The 18,698-nt window shown below is 51.3% G+C and overlaps 9 protein-coding genes across 9 annotated transcripts; 6 read left to right on the forward strand and 3 right to left on the reverse strand.

Moving 5' to 3' along the window:
* Nucleotides 1-29: 29 nt before the first annotated feature.
* N7473_009593 (uncharacterized protein) lies at nucleotides 30-719 on the forward strand (the record flags this gene model as incomplete). Its single annotated transcript, XM_057155532.1, has 1 exon — nucleotides 30-719. The coding sequence occupies one exon, from the start codon at nucleotides 30-32 to the stop codon at nucleotides 717-719; it is 690 nt and encodes a 229-aa protein (XP_057006662.1).
* A 420-nt stretch (nucleotides 720-1,139) lies between these two features.
* On the forward strand, nucleotides 1,140-2,867 carry N7473_009594 (amino-acid permease; the record flags this gene model as incomplete). The annotated part of the gene is made up of 2 exons (XM_057155533.1): nucleotides 1,140-1,390; nucleotides 1,451-2,867. 2 exons carry the CDS (start codon nucleotides 1,140-1,142, stop codon nucleotides 2,865-2,867), a joined length of 1,668 nt encoding a protein of 555 aa, XP_057006663.1.
* A 1,024-nt stretch (nucleotides 2,868-3,891) lies between these two features.
* N7473_009595 (putative short-chain dehydrogenase/reductase) lies at nucleotides 3,892-4,854 on the forward strand (the record flags this gene model as incomplete). The annotated part of the gene is made up of 3 exons (XM_057155534.1): nucleotides 3,892-3,934; nucleotides 4,003-4,724; nucleotides 4,792-4,854. 3 exons carry the CDS (start codon nucleotides 3,892-3,894, stop codon nucleotides 4,852-4,854), a joined length of 828 nt encoding a protein of 275 aa, XP_057006664.1.
* A 504-nt stretch (nucleotides 4,855-5,358) lies between these two features.
* N7473_009596 (putative sulfate/molybdate transporter) lies at nucleotides 5,359-6,672 on the forward strand (the record flags this gene model as incomplete). Its single annotated transcript, XM_057155535.1, has 1 exon — nucleotides 5,359-6,672. One exon carries the CDS (start codon nucleotides 5,359-5,361, stop codon nucleotides 6,670-6,672), a length of 1,314 nt encoding a protein of 437 aa, XP_057006665.1.
* A 176-nt stretch (nucleotides 6,673-6,848) lies between these two features.
* N7473_009597 (uncharacterized protein) lies at nucleotides 6,849-7,454 on the reverse strand (the record flags this gene model as incomplete). The annotated part of the gene is made up of 1 exon (XM_057155536.1): nucleotides 6,849-7,454. One exon carries the CDS (start codon nucleotides 7,452-7,454, stop codon nucleotides 6,849-6,851), a length of 606 nt encoding a protein of 201 aa, XP_057006666.1.
* Nucleotides 7,455-8,655: 1,201 nt separating this feature from the next.
* Nucleotides 8,656-10,500, reverse strand: N7473_009598 (putative ribosomal assembly complex component Ipi3; the record flags this gene model as incomplete). The annotated part of the gene is made up of 2 exons (XM_057155537.1): nucleotides 10,102-10,500; nucleotides 8,656-10,014 (listed from the first exon to the last, which is right to left on the reverse strand). The coding sequence occupies exons 1-2, from the start codon at nucleotides 10,465-10,467 to the stop codon at nucleotides 8,656-8,658; spliced, it is 1,725 nt and encodes a 574-aa protein (XP_057006667.1). The 5' UTR covers nucleotides 10,468-10,500.
* Nucleotides 10,501-12,381: 1,881 nt separating this feature from the next.
* Nucleotides 12,382-14,116, forward strand: N7473_009599 (uncharacterized protein; the record flags this gene model as incomplete). Its single annotated transcript, XM_057155538.1, has 2 exons — nucleotides 12,382-13,050; nucleotides 13,112-14,116. The coding sequence occupies 2 exons, from the start codon at nucleotides 12,382-12,384 to the stop codon at nucleotides 14,114-14,116; spliced, it is 1,674 nt and encodes a 557-aa protein (XP_057006668.1).
* Nucleotides 14,117-14,724: 608 nt separating this feature from the next.
* N7473_009600 (lipoate synthase) lies at nucleotides 14,725-15,975 on the forward strand (the record flags this gene model as incomplete). Its single annotated transcript, XM_057155539.1, has 1 exon — nucleotides 14,725-15,975. One exon carries the CDS (start codon nucleotides 14,725-14,727, stop codon nucleotides 15,973-15,975), a length of 1,251 nt encoding a protein of 416 aa, XP_057006669.1.
* Nucleotides 15,976-16,737: 762 nt separating this feature from the next.
* Nucleotides 16,738-18,234, reverse strand: N7473_009601 (phosphoserine phosphatase SerB; the record flags this gene model as incomplete). The annotated part of the gene is made up of 3 exons (XM_057155540.1): nucleotides 16,738-17,061; nucleotides 17,120-17,377; nucleotides 17,431-18,234. 3 exons carry the CDS (start codon nucleotides 18,232-18,234, stop codon nucleotides 16,738-16,740), a joined length of 1,386 nt encoding a protein of 461 aa, XP_057006670.1.
* Between the last annotated feature and the right edge of the window lie 464 nt (nucleotides 18,235-18,698).

Here is an 18,698-nt window from a genome sequence, read left to right on the forward strand (position 1 = left end):
TACCTAGTCTCCTCATTTGCAAATTGAAAATGCGTTCCGACATCCTCGCACCGCTGGCCACGTTTTGTGGAGATCGCAGGTTCAGAGACTATGTCTTGAATATGAAGAATCTTTCAGATTCGGGAAACTCTTTCGGAGAGATTGTTTCGACGTCTTCTGATCAAAGTTTGACTGTGATTGAGACGAGGTTCGATCTGACTCTACAAGTCATGCATGGTCCGGACGAACCAACTACAGTGGCTATGACTACATGCACGTCTCGGGAGACTCCTAGATCACAGAAAGTGCATGATGAACTTCTCCAGTCTTACAAAATTCGCCCCGAATATGGGACCACTTTCATTTCGGAAACGATACCTTGTTCTCCCGACTTCGTTGGCAGTGAACTTGATTCAATTGAGATTCTCTCTGCTTATCCACCTGCCGTTATGGAGTACTATATGATGTGGGTTGCGGAATACAATGAAGCCTGGCGAGATAGAGGCAAACAGAGTGTGAATATCTGCGAGAATGTCTTCTTTTCTGCTGAAGAAGAGGTTTCGTGGAATGTTGCTGGTTATCTGCTGGCATGGCGTGTTGCAATGGCACCGGAGGTTGGGTCGGTGGAGTACTCGACACGCCAGTCTTGGTACATATTGAAGACTGGAAACGAGACGGATATCACGATTCAATTCTTGAAAGAGCAGTTGTACCTATTGGAAAAGGGGGGTTCATCGTAGTTCTTGTTTACCTTCTCTTGCATTGATCAGAGAGGTGATAGACACTTGGCTTTTTCCTAGGACATGATTCAATAATGAAACGTTTACAACCACCAAACCATGGTAACTAGTGAGCTTTGACTATTTCTCAACAATCTTCCCCTGTCAAATCCCTTTACCGGAGGATATTAGTCCGCTCCCAAGCTTCCAACCAGCCCATTAAGCTTTCAACCCCCACTTTTAACTTGGTGGCCGAGTCCACTTGCTCATTTACCAATCAATCCACACGTGATGGCGCGACCGCGCGAGAAGAAAAAAAAACTCTGCCAGACAAGTGATCCTGAATTTTCTCTTTCGCAAAGTTCTCGTCGCTGGAAAAATCCAAGGGAAAGATCCCCTTTCGCTGTGATATCCGCGCTAATCGTTCGCTGTAACGCTACGATGGTTTCTGCAGATGCTATGGCTGTCTCGGACGCAGCCAAGACCGAGCTTGATGCTCAGAACACAGACCACCTCTTGTCTGTGACTGAGGAGGACGATCGCGATTTGTTGAAGCTTGGCTATCGTGCTGTTTTGGCGCGTGGTTGGGGCACTTTTGATAATTTTGCTTGTTCGTTTTCGGCTTTGTATTGTATTGGTGGTATTCGAGTTTTGTTTTACATTGCTCTTAGCAATGGAGGACCTGCTGCTTTGTAAGTTTGCTTGAGTTTTTGCCGGAGACTTGGTTATTCAGGTGCTAATAACATTTGCAGGTGGAGCTCTTGGATCTCGGGTAGTATTCTGTCTATCATTACAGCTGCCTGTCTCGCCGAAGCGTGTTCTGCTTACCCTGCGGCTGGCTCTATCTACTACTGGGCCTTCCGATCCTGGGGCGGTGGTCGTCTTGGACGTTTCGTCTCATACCTGATCGCTGCGTGGACTCTCGTTGCATGGACTGCTTTCCTGGCGAGTGACTCGTTCGGAGTGGCCAATTATCTTGTCTCGGAGGTCGTCATCTTCAACCCAGATACTACGTTCCCTTATAGTACCTCCGATGTGAAAGCTCGCGCGGTTGCTTGGGCCTTGTCGCTGGGCTTCCTGGCTTTGGCTACAGCTCTGAACTTCCTACCCCCGCGTATGTACGCCTGGGTCTTCCGTACTGGATTCGCTGTCATTGTTGTCGATATGCTCCTCAACTTTATTTGGCTGCCCATCGGCGTGTCAAAGACCTATGGTTTCCAGTCTGCGGAGTTTGTTTTCACTTCCGTGTATAACGGGGAGGGGACTGCTCCTAGCTTGAATTGGGTGCTGTCTTGGTTCCTGGTTTCTAGCTGTCTCGTCGGTGAAGATGCGTCTGGCCATGTCGCGGAGGAGACTATCTCGGCGAAGAAGGCTGCTGCCAAGGGTGTTTTCTGGTCAACCGTTGCCTCTGCAGTTTGTGGTTTCCCGATTATCATTCTGTTCCTGTTCTGCATGCCGTCCATCGAGACCTTCTACGATACCACCGCGCCCCAGCCGTTCATCAACATGTATGCGCTCGCGCTTGGTCCCCATGCCCATGTTGTCATGACTATCATTTCCATGATTGGCGCTATTTTGAACACTTCGATCTCCCTGGTCGCTGTCTCCCGTCTCGTGTTCGCCGTTGCCCGTGATGGCGTCTTCCCATTCAGCGATGTCCTCTCACGCGTCTCCAAGGACAAGCAGCCTCACAACGCGGTCATTTTCATTGCGTCTATTGCTGCGCTCCTGCTTTGCACGCAGCTTCCGTCCCAAGTGGCTTTCGCCAGTCTGGTCTCGACGTCCGCCGCTGGATCTATTGCCGCCTACGGTCTCGTTGGAATTGGCCGCGCCTTTATTACCCGCACGTCGTTCCGTCCGGGCTTTTGGGACATGGGATGGTTTGGTGCCGTCGCTGCCGTTGTTACGTTCATCTGGAACACTTTCGCATTCGCCGTGCTCTGTGCGCCGCAGTATTCCAATGCTGCGATCGATGAGGAATCTGGTCTATTCAACTATGCAATTGTCATTATGGGCGGAGTCACCATCATCGCATTGTTCGAGTGGTGGCGCAAGTCGAAGGATGATTGGTTCCAACACCTGAAGGGCAGCGACTCTTCATCCGGAACTGATACCCCAGTTGAGCAAGATGCGACGATCAACGCATCGGGCAAGGAGGTTGGTGTCTAAGGGACGGTGGGTTCCTTCTCTACCATGGACCGGGGTGAAAAAGGTGCCACATAATCGTTGGTACAGAACAGGGTATGGTGGATATACTCGGCTCCCATCTACGTGGGAGGCCTGGGTAAGTATTCCTGTTAGGAAGCACGCATGACGGGTGTTCGAGGTTTCACTGCAAAGTAAACCTCGTTCTGAGAATTACCGTTAGAACTTGATCTGGACAATACCAGCGAAAGGACATGCCTGCCTCATTTTCCCTTTTCTCTTTTTCTCTGTCACCGTTTGTGTCTTGCCTCATGCCTAGGCCTTGGGCAGATGCTACTGACGGGACTTTCCATCGTAGGTCGTGGTTTGCTGCTGACCGAAGGTGAGTATCGTGGACCATTAGTCCATCATCTGTGCATGCCACCCTCATTCTATGAGGATTGTGTGTATAAGTGTGTATGAGGATGGTCTACGACTGAAACTCCTCTCTGCTTGATCCAACCTGTTGGGCCTCTGCGGTCGGTCTATCATTGCAAGGGTATCGTGTGCTCCATTTCTCGTCTATCTCTAAAGATGTCGAGAGAGCACATCACCTTCGATGATTAGGTCGTTCAAGTGAGAACCCACGGTCATGATCACTATCGTGAGTCTACGTAGCGAGGGTCAGCAGCAAGCCGCCGTAGTTTCGTACCTTTGATCGTAGTTGGAGGTTGTCGTGACCTCTACCGGTGCAACCAATCCTCTCATGACTGACTGGTCTGGCTGGCTACCTGGTAGTGCTAGGGCCACCTTTGACGCAAATCCCCTCCCCTAATTTCGTAGCGTATCCAGGAATGTGCTGCTGAACACCAAAGACATGATGTGGGGATGTTTGACGTCAGATGCCGATCCTTGCCCGCAATGTCAGGGCGTGAGGGGAAGACATCTTGGCCAAAACCTCCGTCGTCAACGAATATATCTTCTCAAGATTGACGTTTTCTGTTGCGAGGCTCTATAATTTACGAGTTCTATACTTCTACCTCTCAATTCAATAAATATCCCAATCAAGATGGCGTTTGTGCGCAGGTTAGCGATTCTCCCAGGTGGTTTAGGTAGGAACGAGATATCATCGTCAACAGGAGAACAATTCAAGCAGATTTAACAATTATCTATTCTTAAGGCGGCCTTGGATCCAGCATAGGCAAGAAACTACAACAACAAGGCGCCCGTCTCGCAATCCTCTACGCGCCATTCGAAGCGTCACGCCGAGATCAACTCCTCGAATCCGGGTATGGCAGCGGCACGAATATCAATGAAATCCACACATACGAGTGCGACATTACCTCGCCAGACTCAGTCCAATCCGCCTTTTCCTCATTACACAAAGACCTCGTGGAACCTCACTCTTCACCCTTATCCGAGAGAGTATTCCCCAGCATCCTCATCAACACAGCTGGCTACGTATCCCTAAGCGACATGGAATGCACCCCACCGCAAGAAACAATGAAACATCTCACCACCAATATCCTCGGCCCAATGCTCTGTTCCCAAGCCTTTGCGAACATGTACTTCTCGGCAGCTGAGTCCTCACCTACCCCTTCTCCTCCCCCTCCGGGTAGAATCGTTAGTATATCCAGTCAAGCCGCGCATGCGGCGCTACATCGTCATGGAGCGTATTGTGCTTCCAAGGCGGGATTGATGGGGTTGACGCGGAGTATGGCGTCGGAGTGGGCTGGACGGGGAATCACGGCGAATACGGTCTCGCCAACGGTGGCGTGGACGGATTTGGGGAGGAAGGCTTGGGGCGAGGAGAAGGTGCGAGAGGCATTTTTAAAGACGATTCCTACGGGGAAGTTTGCGCTTCCTGGGGAGGTTGCTGATGCGGTGGTTTTTCTTTGTCAGGTATGTTATTTTATGGGGAGGAGGGGTGTGTTTTTTGTTGTTGATGGCTAATATCATCTTTGGGCAGGATTCGAGTGGGATGATTAATGGTGCGGATATTCGAGTTGATGGGGGATTTACTATCAGGTAATTAGTGTTATTGTCATAGAAAGAAAGACCTTAGACCATTTTCATGGTATATTCATGCACAGTTTAGCATCAGATCGTATCTTATCAGATGTTCTCCTTGTAAAGATTATAACTCCGCGGCCCGCGGGGATGTCGATAACAGGTGGGGCCTGATGAGGATTTATCTTGTGTTGCATCATCTGTCAGGACCCGAATCCTGAGAGATTCAGCTTCACTTCCAGCTGTTGTGGCTTCTCCATGCAGTGTAACTGGATTCTCGTGATTTCCAGCCCAAATCACAACCAATTGCATTCCAGCCTGAGCTGGACCCCGTCAGCCGCCAGTCACGGCTCACGACGGGAGTCAGTGACCGTCACCCCGCAATTTGGGAGCGGGTGATCCTGATAAGCTCAGGCGCACTTTCTACTTTATTATTCCTCGTCTTCACCTCTACTTCCTCAATATCAGGCGTGAGCTGGCCCTGATTTGAATAAATGATATAAACCAGGTCTCTCAGAAATTCAAAATGACAGCCCAAACACTACGCGAGATCTCCGCGCACAACCTGCGCACCTTCAAGCGCAACTATGTCTCCGAGATCTCCGGATCACTAGGCGACTTGGGCACCTTCCTACCCATCGCGATTGCACTGGCCATAAATGGCACCGTGTCACTAGCCAGCACGTTGATTTTCTCAGGAGTCTACAATATCCTCACAGGCCTATTCTTCGGTATCCCACTCCCCGTACAACCTATGAAAGCCATCGCCGCGGTCGCGATCGCCCGCAACTTCTCCAGCGGCTCGATCGCTGCGGCGGGAATCTTCGTCGGCATTTGCATTCTTATTTTTAGTGTTACCGGCCTGCTACACTGGTTCGCTAATGTGATTCCTATCCCGGTGATCAAGGGTATTCAGGTTGGCGCGGGCTTGTCGTTGATTATCTCTGCTTGTGGCAGTATGCTCCGCCCGTTGGGTTGGATTGGGCCATCTTGGGCGGATAATCGGATCTGGGCTATTGTGGCATTCCTCGCGTTGATTGTTACCAGTGTTTATCGCAAGGTTCCATATGCATTGATTTTGTTTGTCGTCGGTCTGGTCTTTGCTATTATTCGGACCGCGCTAGCGGGCCATCTTCCGGCTTTTAGTATCTGGCATCCCTGGCTGGTGGTTCCGACTCCCCATCAGTGGTGGGTGGGTGCCGTGGATGCGGGTCTTGGTCAGATTCCTTTGACGACGCTGAATTCCATAGTGGCGGTTGTGCATCTCGCGAATGATCTGCTACCCAACGTTAGAACCCCATCTATCACCCATATCGGGCTCAGTGTGGCGGGTATGAACCTGCTTGGATGCTGGTTCGGTGCGATGCCTGTCTGCCATGGATCCGGTGGTCTGGCAGCACAGTACCGCTTCGGTGCTCGTTCGGGTGCGAGCGTGGTCTTCCTTGGAATTCTGAAACTTGTCATTGGTTTTCTGTTTGGAGAGACTCTGGTCGATCTGCTCAAGCGCTTCCCATCTGCATTGCTGGGTGTTATGGTTATTGCAGCTGGGCTGGAGCTTGTTAGTGTTGGCGAGAGTCTTAATACTTCAGGGGCTCGGGACCTCAGTCAGGCTTCTGGCGTATTGGGTGCTGCAGAGCAACATCTCGGCCCTATTTGCACTGATGAGGAGCGTAAGCGCCGCTGGACGGTCATGATGGTGACTGTTGGACTGTTGATCGGGTTTAAGAATGATGCGATTGGCTTCATCGCTGGCATGTTGTGCAATTGGGCATATGATATTCCTAAATTGTGGGAGAAGGCGCGTAGTCGCTGGTCGCAGGGACGTCTTCGTCTACGATGATCAGGCTACTGGAACTCTTTTCTTAGGAAGTATATACTTCACTTGGAAATTTACCTACACAGACAACAGGGGAGTCTCGCATATCTCATCACCCCATATCAATTTTTACATACCTTATATACAGCGAATGCAATTTACATTTTCCACCACCACCACATACAATCCAAACAAAACACCTAAATCACCTCCGAAACCTCAACATCATCATCCTTCTCCACCTCCGTCCCCGTCTCCGGATTCTCAAACCTCCTCCTCTCATGCGCCGTCCCACTCCTCCCTGACGGATCAAAATCCACATCCCTCGTAAACTTCCTCCCACTCGCATCCCTCAACTCCCGATGATGTCTCATCGACTTATCCCCAAAATAATGCATATGCTCATCATAAGCACCCGTATCTACATCCACAACCCTCGTTCCAAACGGCACGGCCGCGCCATCAAACTGCGGCGTGGCGCCACTGCTAAACGAAGCCTCCGCGTCAAAGGCTGATAATTCGGACGACCCTTCTTCGTCGAGGTCTGTTATGCGTCGGACACCGCCGGCGGAAGATCCGCTGGGTCCGGGGAGGGCGAGTTGTTCTTGGCCTGTGCTGTCGTAGCGGTGTTCTTCGATTATGAGCGGTTGGCCGAGGTCTTGTCTCGCTGTGCGGACGATGGTTGTGCCGTCGGCTTCGGTTAGGGAGGTTGTTGTGTATCGGTGGCCGGTTGTGGTTGAGGTGCCGCTGTCGCCTTTGCTGGTGGAGCTGTAGTAGTAGGAGGAACTGGTGTAGGAGTCGGACATTTTGGTGGATGTGAGAGGGTTGAGGGTATTAGTTTTGGCCAGTGATGGCTTGGTTGGATATATTGGTTCAAGATGCGATGTGCTGCGATATTATGCACTCGGTCATAAGTCGTGCTATCTAGCAAGTGTTTATTGAAGTCGAGTAATCTCATTTATATATGATTCCTTTCGTGGCGATATCCCCTAAATAGAGGCAAACTTGACATCATACCCTAAAGCGGCAAGCGACTCAAGTGGCCGGGGCAAAGGTGAATTCTGAATTCTGGGGAAGAACCAGGGCAATGAACCAGTCAAAAGGAAGGAGCCAATGACATGGGTCTGTTCTTGAAATGACATCGAATCAAGATCCATTGTGCTCGGTCTTTGCATCGGACCCGACTCGGTTATGGCGAATGTTTAGATAACATCAAGCGCTCCTGGAACGTGGAGATTGAGGCCAATCATAGAGGGCATTCATTTGCTAATCGAATTTAAAGGGGAATAAACGTGTAACAATTCATCTTGTTCCCATGGAACTACAGGACTGGTTAATGGTGGACGCCCAAGCGAGGATGATGAGACATAACCTAACGTCACTTAAGGTTAGCCTCCAGAAACGTGTGAGATTTTGATAATAAAGTAGGAAAGAAGATTACCATTAAAGTAGACCATGGGCAATGCTTTCCTCTGTATCGTATCAATGAGTGTAGCGCACTGAATGCCTCAGGCACTCGATTGCATGTTACAAAATAGTTGCGTCATACCGAGCCCGACGTGTATACTACGGGTTGCTTCCGCTCTAGTTTTGAATACAAAGAGCATGATCTCATAGTTAACCTCCATATTATCTTGTTTAGTGAAGCATAGGGCACCTGAACTGAAATACTCCAGCATCTACTACGTGAGGTAGGTGTCCGGTAGTTGGTGCTACCTATCCGCCGGAATAAATGACTGTCCACCAAGGTAGAAAGTCATCCACCCCCAACTAACTTAAGGTATGATATTCTACAATTTAAGCACCACAACCATAAAACATCTAAACGGGACGGAAGTATTTATTCCAGATATGCTTGATTTTTTGTTCATTGCTATTATCCCATGATAGCCTCATACTATGTAGAATTTTACCAAAACGCCATGCCCCCAGTTCTATCAAACATAGAACCCCGAGATTGAATGCTGAAGCTTTTTGAATGCCACCCGCTTTTCTGATTGACATCCCTCACTCATCACTCTGGTCATCCGACTCACTAGTGAACATACCATCGTCAATCTCCATCTTTTTCATCACAGCATCACCATTGCGACCCTTCTTCTCCGCAGCGAGCCAAGCTTCACGACGCTTGGTTTCGCGCTCCTCCTTCCTGGCCTGACGCTGGACCTTATCCTGATGAGCTGCCTCCTGCTTCTCATGCATCTCATTGATGTAATCCTGCATCTGGGCAAGATCCACGCGCAATTTCGTGACCTCGCTGGCGTTTGCATGGCGCGCGGTATCATTCACCGCGACCTTCTTCTTGAGCATGGCAATTTCGGCTTCGAGGTCTGCGACTTGGGTGTCGTTCTGCGTGGTCGTGGGGGTGGCAGCTGTGGACGCAACGCGGATGATATCACTTCCACCTGGTTGGCGCAATGCAGATAGTTCGGCAAGGCCTTCCTCGATCACAGAATCGGGGAAGTATGCATGGGTAAGAGCTTGGGAGAATTGAGAAGGCTTGCGGGATTTCGTTTGTGATGATGCGAGGACATGTGTGTTGAATGCATATTCGGCTGGGACGGCGCCTGGGGCATGCGCTGGATCGGCAAAGGCACTGTCATGGCGTGGTTTCACGATTGTATGTATCGTGCGCTTGAGGTCCTGCGATGGGGATGACAGGCCGCTTGGCGGCAACATGACCAAGTTTGTGACGGGATGAGTGTAATCGGCGATGGAGGCGGTGAATTTCCGACGCGCGATATTCCATGACAACACTTTACCACTCTCGTGGGCAGACAATAACGTGGTTCCGTCGTATGAGAGGGCGATGGCCTTGGCGGCACCCGAGTCGGCGGCGGGAGGGAGCCATCTGTCTTCGGTGGACACCTGAGCGGGTGTGGACTGTAGAGACGGTTCATGGAGAGGATGCTGTGTCGAGTTGCTGCGGTAGAAGTCTACCGATTGTGCGCTGCCGTCCTCGTAGCCCACGTAAAAGGCCCGATCGACGGGATCCAAAGCCACGCATGTCGCGGAGAACGGAAGGAGGTATGTTCGGAGGACTCGTCCAGTCTGATAGTCCCATGCAATAGCAGTGTTGTCCTTTGCAGTCGACACCGCGATATTGTTACGGCCAGCGCTGTGTCCAACGGCGAGCGAAGTGATGGCAGCGCGGTGGTTAGAGAAGGTGCGGATAGGTGTGTTCTGAGGCTGGCGATCCCGGCCTAGGGTGGGCTTGGAGAAAGAGAGAATGTTGGGAATGGACCAGACGTGTATGCTGGCGTCATCAGAGCCGGAGAGAATGAAATTGGAGGTGGGGTCGACGACGATCGAGGTGACGGGCTGGAGATGAGAAGCTGTGGTAGCCACTTGACGTCCGGTACATGTCTAAACTCCAGTGTGCATGTTAGCTGGCCGTACTATGATAGATCATTCACCTAATCTAAAACCAGAAACATGGATCCATTGTCGTACCTCCCATAGGATCAATCGGCCGCCCTCTGTTCCCAGCACCAGGACATCTCCATACTTTGCACTAGCAACTGCAATGCTGCGGATTCGCTCCGGAAATGGCACTAATGCCTCTTGGTTCCCCTTTTCCCGACTGTATACATGGACCACGGCCTTGTCAGCTTGGGCGGAGAAGATATGCGACGGAGTTACAGCGAGGCAATTGGTGGTGGTGGAGCTCTTCTTGAAAGTCGATCGCAGCTGAGGGGAAGGCTGGAATTCCTGCAAGCAAATGCCGACATCACGCAGTGTGGCGGTCGGAGATTTTGCAGATGACAACGTCGACGCGACGAAGGATTCGGACAGCATGGAGAATGGGGCGCAGTGCATGCAATGGGGATTGAGTAGAGAGCTGTCTGTTCTTCATTCTCCCCAGCCGCGTCCAGTTTTTTTTCTTCTGCGATAAATCCGATTGATAAGGGACTGTTTGTCCTGTTTGCACTGTGCCCACCAGGAAATGCCACCCATTACTAAGTTACTCTCCGCGATGTGATCAGTACGAAACTTTAGTCGCAACGCGATCTGAGAAGCAGCAGATACTTTAATTTCTTAATCTTACATAGCGAGAGGTGGATGTCGCGTCTATCATTTTGGGATGCCGTGTTGGACATGTCACTGATTGAAGGGAGCTACACCATGGAAAGTGGAAATTAGGGTTAGACTAGGGAAGTATGACAATCTACTGAAATGAAATCTACGATCAGAGAATTTGATGGCTTACACCAGGCACCTCGATGATGCAAAACCCAGCTCATGAGGTGTGGACTGAATGATGCAAATTGTTGGACAAGAGCGTCTTACTGGGCCGAGCCTACTCTGCAAAGAATTCTCGCCATGGCGAAGCATTTTATATTCAAGTTTCAGACTGCGCCCAGGCATGAGAAGCTCCGATGCAAGGGGCATCCCCCTTCTCTTGTTGCGACGAGACACAACATGCAATACATCCAATGGGGGCCCGCTCACCAACACCCTGTGGTCGATCCTATTGCCCTTCTCAAGGGCGCTGATTCGTCACGGTCGCTCTCTCCCCCCTCTCTCCCCAATCTCCATCCCAATTGTCTCATTCCTGGACTCCACTCGACCACCCAACTATGACGGTAGTAAGCGACGAGCGAGGTTCTTTTCCACGTTGACGGGCTCCTGCAGACCCTTGGCTTCCATGGATACTAGATCTGGAGCCAATCATGGAGCCTCGCCGCCTTAGATCTCACCTCTGCCGGGAATGCAAGGACGACGTGAGCTCATTCTCACTATTATTGCTATGGCCCGTGCCTGGTGTGAGCTGAGATTCGTGCCAGAGGGGAGAGGGGGAAACCGTTTCCTAGAAGAAGGGGGGCAACGCTGCACTGTCCACTCTGGACGCTGCTTAATGTGCCCGGGATTCTTCATGACAGGAGTGCGATGTTCTAGTCCTGTCAAGGGGGATGTGCACAGTTTCAATGCCCTGGTGACCCTTCTATCCACCGGGAGACTTGTTTCCTTCGTGCCTTAGCGCCACTCTGGTTGTATAAGGACATATCGAGCCCCTGCATAGGCAGAGGTTTAGCATTTGCTTTTGTTTTGATCCTATATTCTTTACAACATACGACGGCCCTGATTGTTGCAGTATCACGATCTCATCTGGGTCACTCTTGTGCAACCACCGTTTTGCTTTTTGGGACTGGCAATTCAAATTCAATTAGGAACTAGGGCTTGCCTTCGCCTCATCAAGGAACCGGCGCCATGGCCGCCATGGACTGCGGTCCTTCGAAAATGCCTAATAGTGCATGTTTTCCAGCCCGAATCCAAACTCATATCAGGAACAAACCATCCACCTCGTCTTCGCTCAGCCACGACGCAATGACTATTCGGGATGCCATTGCGGAGCCCATCCCGTCGCCACGCCGATGGTCGCCCACATATCAACCTCGTCGCAGAACAAGTAGGCATTATCCGACATCATTGTCATTCGTTCCGGCTCCCACGTTGCCCCGGGCCGAATTTCATGACCATTCGATGCCTCCACCACGTCGAACAGTGGACCGTGGATCATCCTGCATCTCGCCCTTTCGATCAGTCCGAAGAATGAAGGAGCCTTTCCAGTTGATGTTACCGACATCCCCAGTATCAGCCTCATCGCCTGTCTCTATATCATGCGACGGTGCACCACCATCTCTTACAAGACACAACGCTCAGTCTTCCAAACCACGGGCCGGCCGTGCACTGAGAACGTGGCGATCAGACCAGAACCTAACATCAGCAAGCATGGCTGCATTTGGGCTGCTTCCCAGTCCTCCAATTTCCGAATCCAGGCCGGCAAGCACTGGGCCCGAGGCATCATACTTTGAGTGTAAAAGCGAGGAAAAGTTCGCCGAACAGGAAAACGTGGAGAGCACTGAGATCATATCAGAAGTGACCAACAGCACAGATCATGTGGACTTGCCTCCGGACCCCACAGAGGAAACAATTACTGAAGAGACATCTCCTTATCAAGCCTACCGTCCTTCGGACTGGCAAGTGAAATCGCCCGAAAAGCGGCGAACAGATGTGACAAATGTCCACGAGGCACACTCAAACCTGATTCGACAATGCGAAGAGACACTTGCCGCATCGCCAACCGCGAAAAAGCCTGATAAGGAGGAACCAACGCCCGTTAAATCACCTGCCTCACTACACAGTGCAACGGCTTCCATGCCTACTACCTCCCCGAGACCGCAACGGCCAAGGGCAACGACTGTCTCGAGTGAAGCCAGTTGGATCCCGAGCAACTTCTCGTATTGTGAGACATGGTTGCAAGGTGTGCCACTAGATCCGCTAGATAAAGACGACAACCCCAAAGAATTCAATCGACGGAAATTCCAGATTATCGAACAAGATCCACCGATGCCGAAATTGGATATCATTCCTGGTGCTCGAACCTTGGACGAGCCTGTGGTGAGTTTTGAATCTACTCCACACCAATGTGTCTTTGCATTGCATACTGACCGTATGACAGCGATTTGCCGTTGCTAGCAAGCCAAGGCTTGTGGATATTGCACGGCAATCATCACCATCCATGGGTCCCATGGGGCCACCTCCTCCCCCGCCTATAGTTCGTCAGACTGTGTGCGTTCCAATGACGCCTGACCAACGCCAGGAGGAAGTCTCCGCATTCAGTCCTGATACACCGCTGGACACGCCGATGGACATGTCTGACAGTGGCTATGGCACACGCGAGTCCGGCTACTCCATGGATAGCTATCAGGATAGCAAGGATGATGATACCTACTCCGATCCCGGATCATTGACATCAGACAGTTTCACGAGTACAGTTATCGGAGAGAGGCCTGAATCAACACTTGGAGAGCGTGAGATATCCCCGCAACCTGAGATCCGATCAGGCAGTGTCAGTCCCAACGCATCCCCATCCCCATCCAGCCACTCCCCCGGTCGAACATCTCACACTTCAGAAGAAGAGAAACGTGACAAGCAACCATCATGGGACCACCAGTGGACTCTGGATGATCATGAGTGGACCCTGGGCGAGCTTGATCACTCCGTCAAAGACTTCCCTCGCCACATGCTTCGACTTACATCCCCCGTCATCGTCTTTTTACGGAAGAACGACGAGAAAGCTCTCTTACGACCTTTCCGAACCATTTTCCCCACAGTCGCAGAGAATCTACTCGACTGCCTCTGCGCCGCACTCATTGCCCGCAATTACCTTCTTTCTCTATCCAAACTGCAGCGCCGCAGGCCTTCCCTATCATCCCGAAATGACGTGTATGCCGTGGACGCTGTCCCAGCCAAAGCATACAGTACATTAGGAATTCAACTCCCAACTGCATCACCCGGTCGTATCAAAGATCGTATGCTGGATTCACACACCTCCGAGCTGCGCCTGGATGTCGAACGAATCATCGACAACCTTCTCTTTGCCATTTGTGGCCGATCAGACACTACTCTCAAAGCAGCCATCGAAGTTCTGGCTCAAGTCCTCGAAACCAACGCCCCTCATTAAACATTTTGTTCTCATCTGAGTTCTTCTTGCCTCGATCCTTCTCTCCTATCACATCAGAACCGTCTCCCCTTTGATGGTTATACCTCTTTCATTGATAATTTTCTTTTTTACCTTCATCCACCGATGACCATCACCTCATTTCCACCTCTCAGCAATTATTCCCAGCTTTCGATTGACTCGAACATTTCCTATCTTGTTATCGCCGTCGTGCGTTTTTGTCGTTTACCTTCATACCCTTGCATTGCGATTCGCTCATTCGGAAGTATTGCTTCTTGTGGTTCGTGGGAACTGTACAATTAGCTTGGTAGAAGCACAGTAAAGCATAATCATAATGGCTTTCAATTTTCACTACAGTATACGGTACTCCGAGGGAAGTCCAAGTAAAGGCTCCGGATGTACGGAGTAGATAGGTCAACTTTATCAACCTTAATCTCGGGCTCGGCTCATCTCACCGAAATCGGGTGGAATAATAATATCCCGGCCGGCGAATCTTAGTCATAACGGTTTCCCGCGGGATTCGACTGCCCGGCCGCTATCTTTCTTTCGCGGACGGTCTGTTTTTCGATCTCTCGGTCTTAACACACCCTATACATACACACACCTTCACAATGGCAGTATCAACACGGAGCCTAAGGCACTTGTCGTCTGTGCGAGCGAAAATTTCACCCCCCTCGTCGGTCCTCCCTAACGCCTATCGCACCTACGCTACAACGGATGCTTCTTCCGCCACCAACACACCCGAGGGAACTACCCGGCGGCGCACGACAACCTTCAAGGACAAGCTGAATGCTGGTCCTTCGTTCTCCGATTTCGTCTCCGGAGACAAAGACGAGCCTCTCGACGCTTCCGAGGCATATGCTCTCAAGACCGCCATGGTCGGACCGGCCGGCCGCAAGAAGGAAATGACCCGTTTGCCCTCGTGGCTGAAGACGCCTATCCCGGACTCGAAGAATTACCAGCGATTGAAGAAGGATCTGCGTGGATTGAACCTGCACACTGTTTGTGAGGAGGCTCGTTGTCCTAATATCTCCGACTGCTGGGGCGGTAGTGATAAATCTGCTGCGACGGCTACGATCATGCTCATGGGTGACACTTGCACGCGTGGTTGCCGCTTCTGTAGTGTTAAGACTAATCGGGCTCCGGCTCCGCTGGACCCGCATGAGCCTGAGAATACTGCGGAGGCAATCTCGCGCTGGGGACTTGGATATGTTGTGTTGACGAGCGTGGACCGAGATGACCTGGCAGACGGTGGAGCGCGCCATTTCGCCGAGACGGTTATCAAGATCAAGCAGAAGGCGCCCAACATTCTGGTCGAGTGCTTGACGGGTGATTACTGGGGTAACTTGGATATGGTCGCATTGGTGGCCAAGTCTGGCCTGGATGTCTATGCTCACAACGTCGAGACCGTTGAGGCTCTTACGCCACATGTCCGTGATCGTCGCGCTACTTTCCAGCAGTCGCTCCGCGTTCTCGATGCTGCCAAGAAGGCTCGCCCCGACCTTATCACCAAGACTTCCCTCATGCTCGGCTTCGGCGAGACTGACGAGCAGCTAGAGGATGCCCTTCGTCAGCTTCGCTCGGTTAATGTCGACGTTGTTACTTTCGGCCAGTACATGCGCCCTAGCAAGCGCCACATGGCTGTCCATGAGTACGTTACGCCCGACCGCTTCGAATTCTGGCGCAAGCGTGCTCTTGAAATGGGCTTCTTGTACTGTGCCTCCGGTCCCCTGGTCCGCAGCAGTTACAAGGCCGGTGAGGCGTTCATTGAGAATGTTCTGAAGAAGCGGCGTTCTGGAGCTGGTGCCGCGGAGGCTACCGTTGGTCAGACCGTCGCTGCAGCGGATGAGGTTGCCAGGTAAACAATCATTTTTGCCTTGACCTGGAAAAGAAGAAAATCTATAATATGTGGCATGTCATTTACTTCAACCTTGGCACCATTTCTTTGTGGATAGTTTATACACTATTCCTTCGTTCGGCGTTGATCTTGCATTGGTTTGGTTGGGGTCTGGGGTTTACATCTGTCTGATTCAACATTTCAACGTTTTAAATGGCCCTGTTCTTTTGTATCACCATCAGTGGTTTTCCATATTGTACATTCATGCTGCTTTGACTCCCTAGACTGCTTGGCTAGCTTATTACCTTTGAAACGAACTGTCTATATGCCATATACCATACTAAAACAAAGTCATCGGGTCTTCTGTTCAATTCATATCATTTCTTAACTACGTGTCGGTCGTGATCTATGCGCGCTGCTGGGCTGTACGCCTCCGCCACTACCTGATTTTCTCATCCCCAAAGCAGACTATAAACGCATCAATGCATCGTCACACTAACTCCAAAGCCCCTTCTCCTTCGTAGTAAAAAAGTGAATCCAGGTTATTCGTATATCAGAAAGAAATGCAAGTCAAAATTGTTTCCGCAAGACTAGCGCGTTTTCAAGCTGCCCCAAGCTCCGTAGAAGTGGATATCAAAGGCCCACTCAGATAGGCCGTTATGTAATGGGTATTTCGTTTGTGTTGATTGGCAGAGAGAGAGAGAGAGAGAGAGAGAGAGAGAGGGAGAAATCAAAAACTCCCTCTCACGTAAGATACTGCTGCTGAAAAGCTATTCACAGAATGAATTTATTCCGCGCTTTTGCCCAGCTCGAGAATGTCCTCGTTGCCCAGGCCCAGCAGGTAGAGTATATCGGTGAGGCTCTCGCCGTTCACGCGGGTGGGGGCTTCGAGCTGGACCTTGGTCTTGGCGCGCCAGGCGACACCGAGGCCTGCTGCGTGAAGCATGAGGAGATCGTTGGCTCCGTCGCCGACGGACATGGTCTGGGAGAGGGGGATGTTGTTTTCGGCGGCGATGGATTTGAGGAGGGTGCGCTTTTGGGCGGCATCGATGATGGGCTTGGATTCGACTAGCTTGCCGGTGAGAGTTTGGGTTACTGGGTCGATTTCGAGCTGGGAATAGGGTTAGAATGGGCCATGGATTGGAAAGGTAGGTAATTGGGCGGCTTACGTGGTTTGCAACTGCATAGTCCAGGCCCAGCTGACCAGCGAGCCACTCAGCAAGAGGCTGGAAGCCGCCGCTCAGCACGGCCATCTTGAAGCCCAAAGCCTTCAGAGCACGGCAAAGCTCACGGGCACCCTTGGCAATGGTGATTACAGACTTGAGTTTGTCAAACACATCCGCTGGGACACCCTTCAGCAGACCGACGCGCTCCTTGAGAGAGGCCGAGAAGTCCAGTTCGCCATTCATAGCGCGTTCAGTGATTTCCTAGAGTACTACCGTCAGTACGACCCTATTAGCTGATTTCCAGTGAAACCTACCGAAACCTGCTTCTCTACGCCTATGAACTTGGCAATCTCATCAATGACCTCGTTCTCAATCAGAGTACTGTCCATGTCAAACACTGCTAGCCGCTTATGCCGGCGGAAAACACTCTCCTGCTGCAGAACCACCTCGACATTCCACTCGCGCTCAAAGCGCCAAATGCTCTCATGCTTGCGCAGATCGCTGAACGAGAGGTACGCCGGGTCCGGCGGCGGGGAGAAAGTGACTTCCACGACACGGGGATGTTCCTCCCGATCCAGGCAGCGGTGCGAGGTATTTGTGCGCTGATAAGGAGTGGGCAGGGACTCGAGAACCTGGAGGAAGTTGGTCAAGCACAGCTGCGAGACATATGGCCCGTACAAGTGGTCAAGCGGTTCAGGCTCTGGCGCAGGCGGTTCACGAGGAATCTTCTCAATATCAACTGTCGGAGCTGATCCCGCTGGGATGTGCGGCGAGGGCAGCTTATCGCCTGGATGCAAAGCGGGCGAGGCATCGGGGTGGTAGTGGGGGTGGATGGGATTGGCGGACTTGTAGAAGATGGTCGCGACAATGCGCGGGGTACCCTGCGGAAGGGTGTTGGCCTGGTGGTTGAAGATGCTGTGAATGATGCCGCTATCTGTGACACGCTCTGGGTCGGGCTTGATCGGGTTGCTGAATGTGACCTCGCCCAGTTGTGCGCTAAGGACCTCTCCAATTGTCTGGTTAATTGGAGGCTTATACTGCTGATGGTCCTGCAGGAAGGAATTGCTTCGCATCTGGCCAAGCGAAGGTCGCTGGCGAGTATGGGTTGAGACGACCATGATGGAAAGTTTACAAGAAGAAACACAAGGGCCCCTGAGGTGATTCTCCTCGATCTCTGCACTGTACAACACTTGAACACCTCACCGTTCACAAAAAATGGCTGGTGATGGCACGTGGGGCTGGACTGCCGCCAAAGTCACATGACTCTACCATGATTGCAGCTGTTCAGAAAGTCACATGATTGGCTGCATAATCGTCGCGGGGCATAGGATGATTATTCAGGTATGGCAACTTGGAAAGCCCGAGGGCAACGACATTTTGAAGCTCCACGCCCGAGCTTTATTCATGATGACGCACATCAACCTACGAGAAAGCTGGTTTATGGATCGGGTAACCTCTAGTACTTCCATCGATCTTCTGGAATATGGCTAATATCATTGATTAGAGAGCAAATTACGATCCTGCATTGGAAAAATGCATTGGTCAGCCGCGGAGATCTCCATGAATGCTCGTATGAGCGCAC

Source organism: Penicillium subrubescens (assembly GCF_028828155.1).
Source record: "Penicillium subrubescens strain IBT 31985 chromosome Unknown utg000006l_segment0_segment0, whole genome shotgun sequence".
NCBI lineage: Eukaryota > Fungi > Ascomycota > Eurotiomycetes > Eurotiales > Aspergillaceae > Penicillium > Penicillium subrubescens.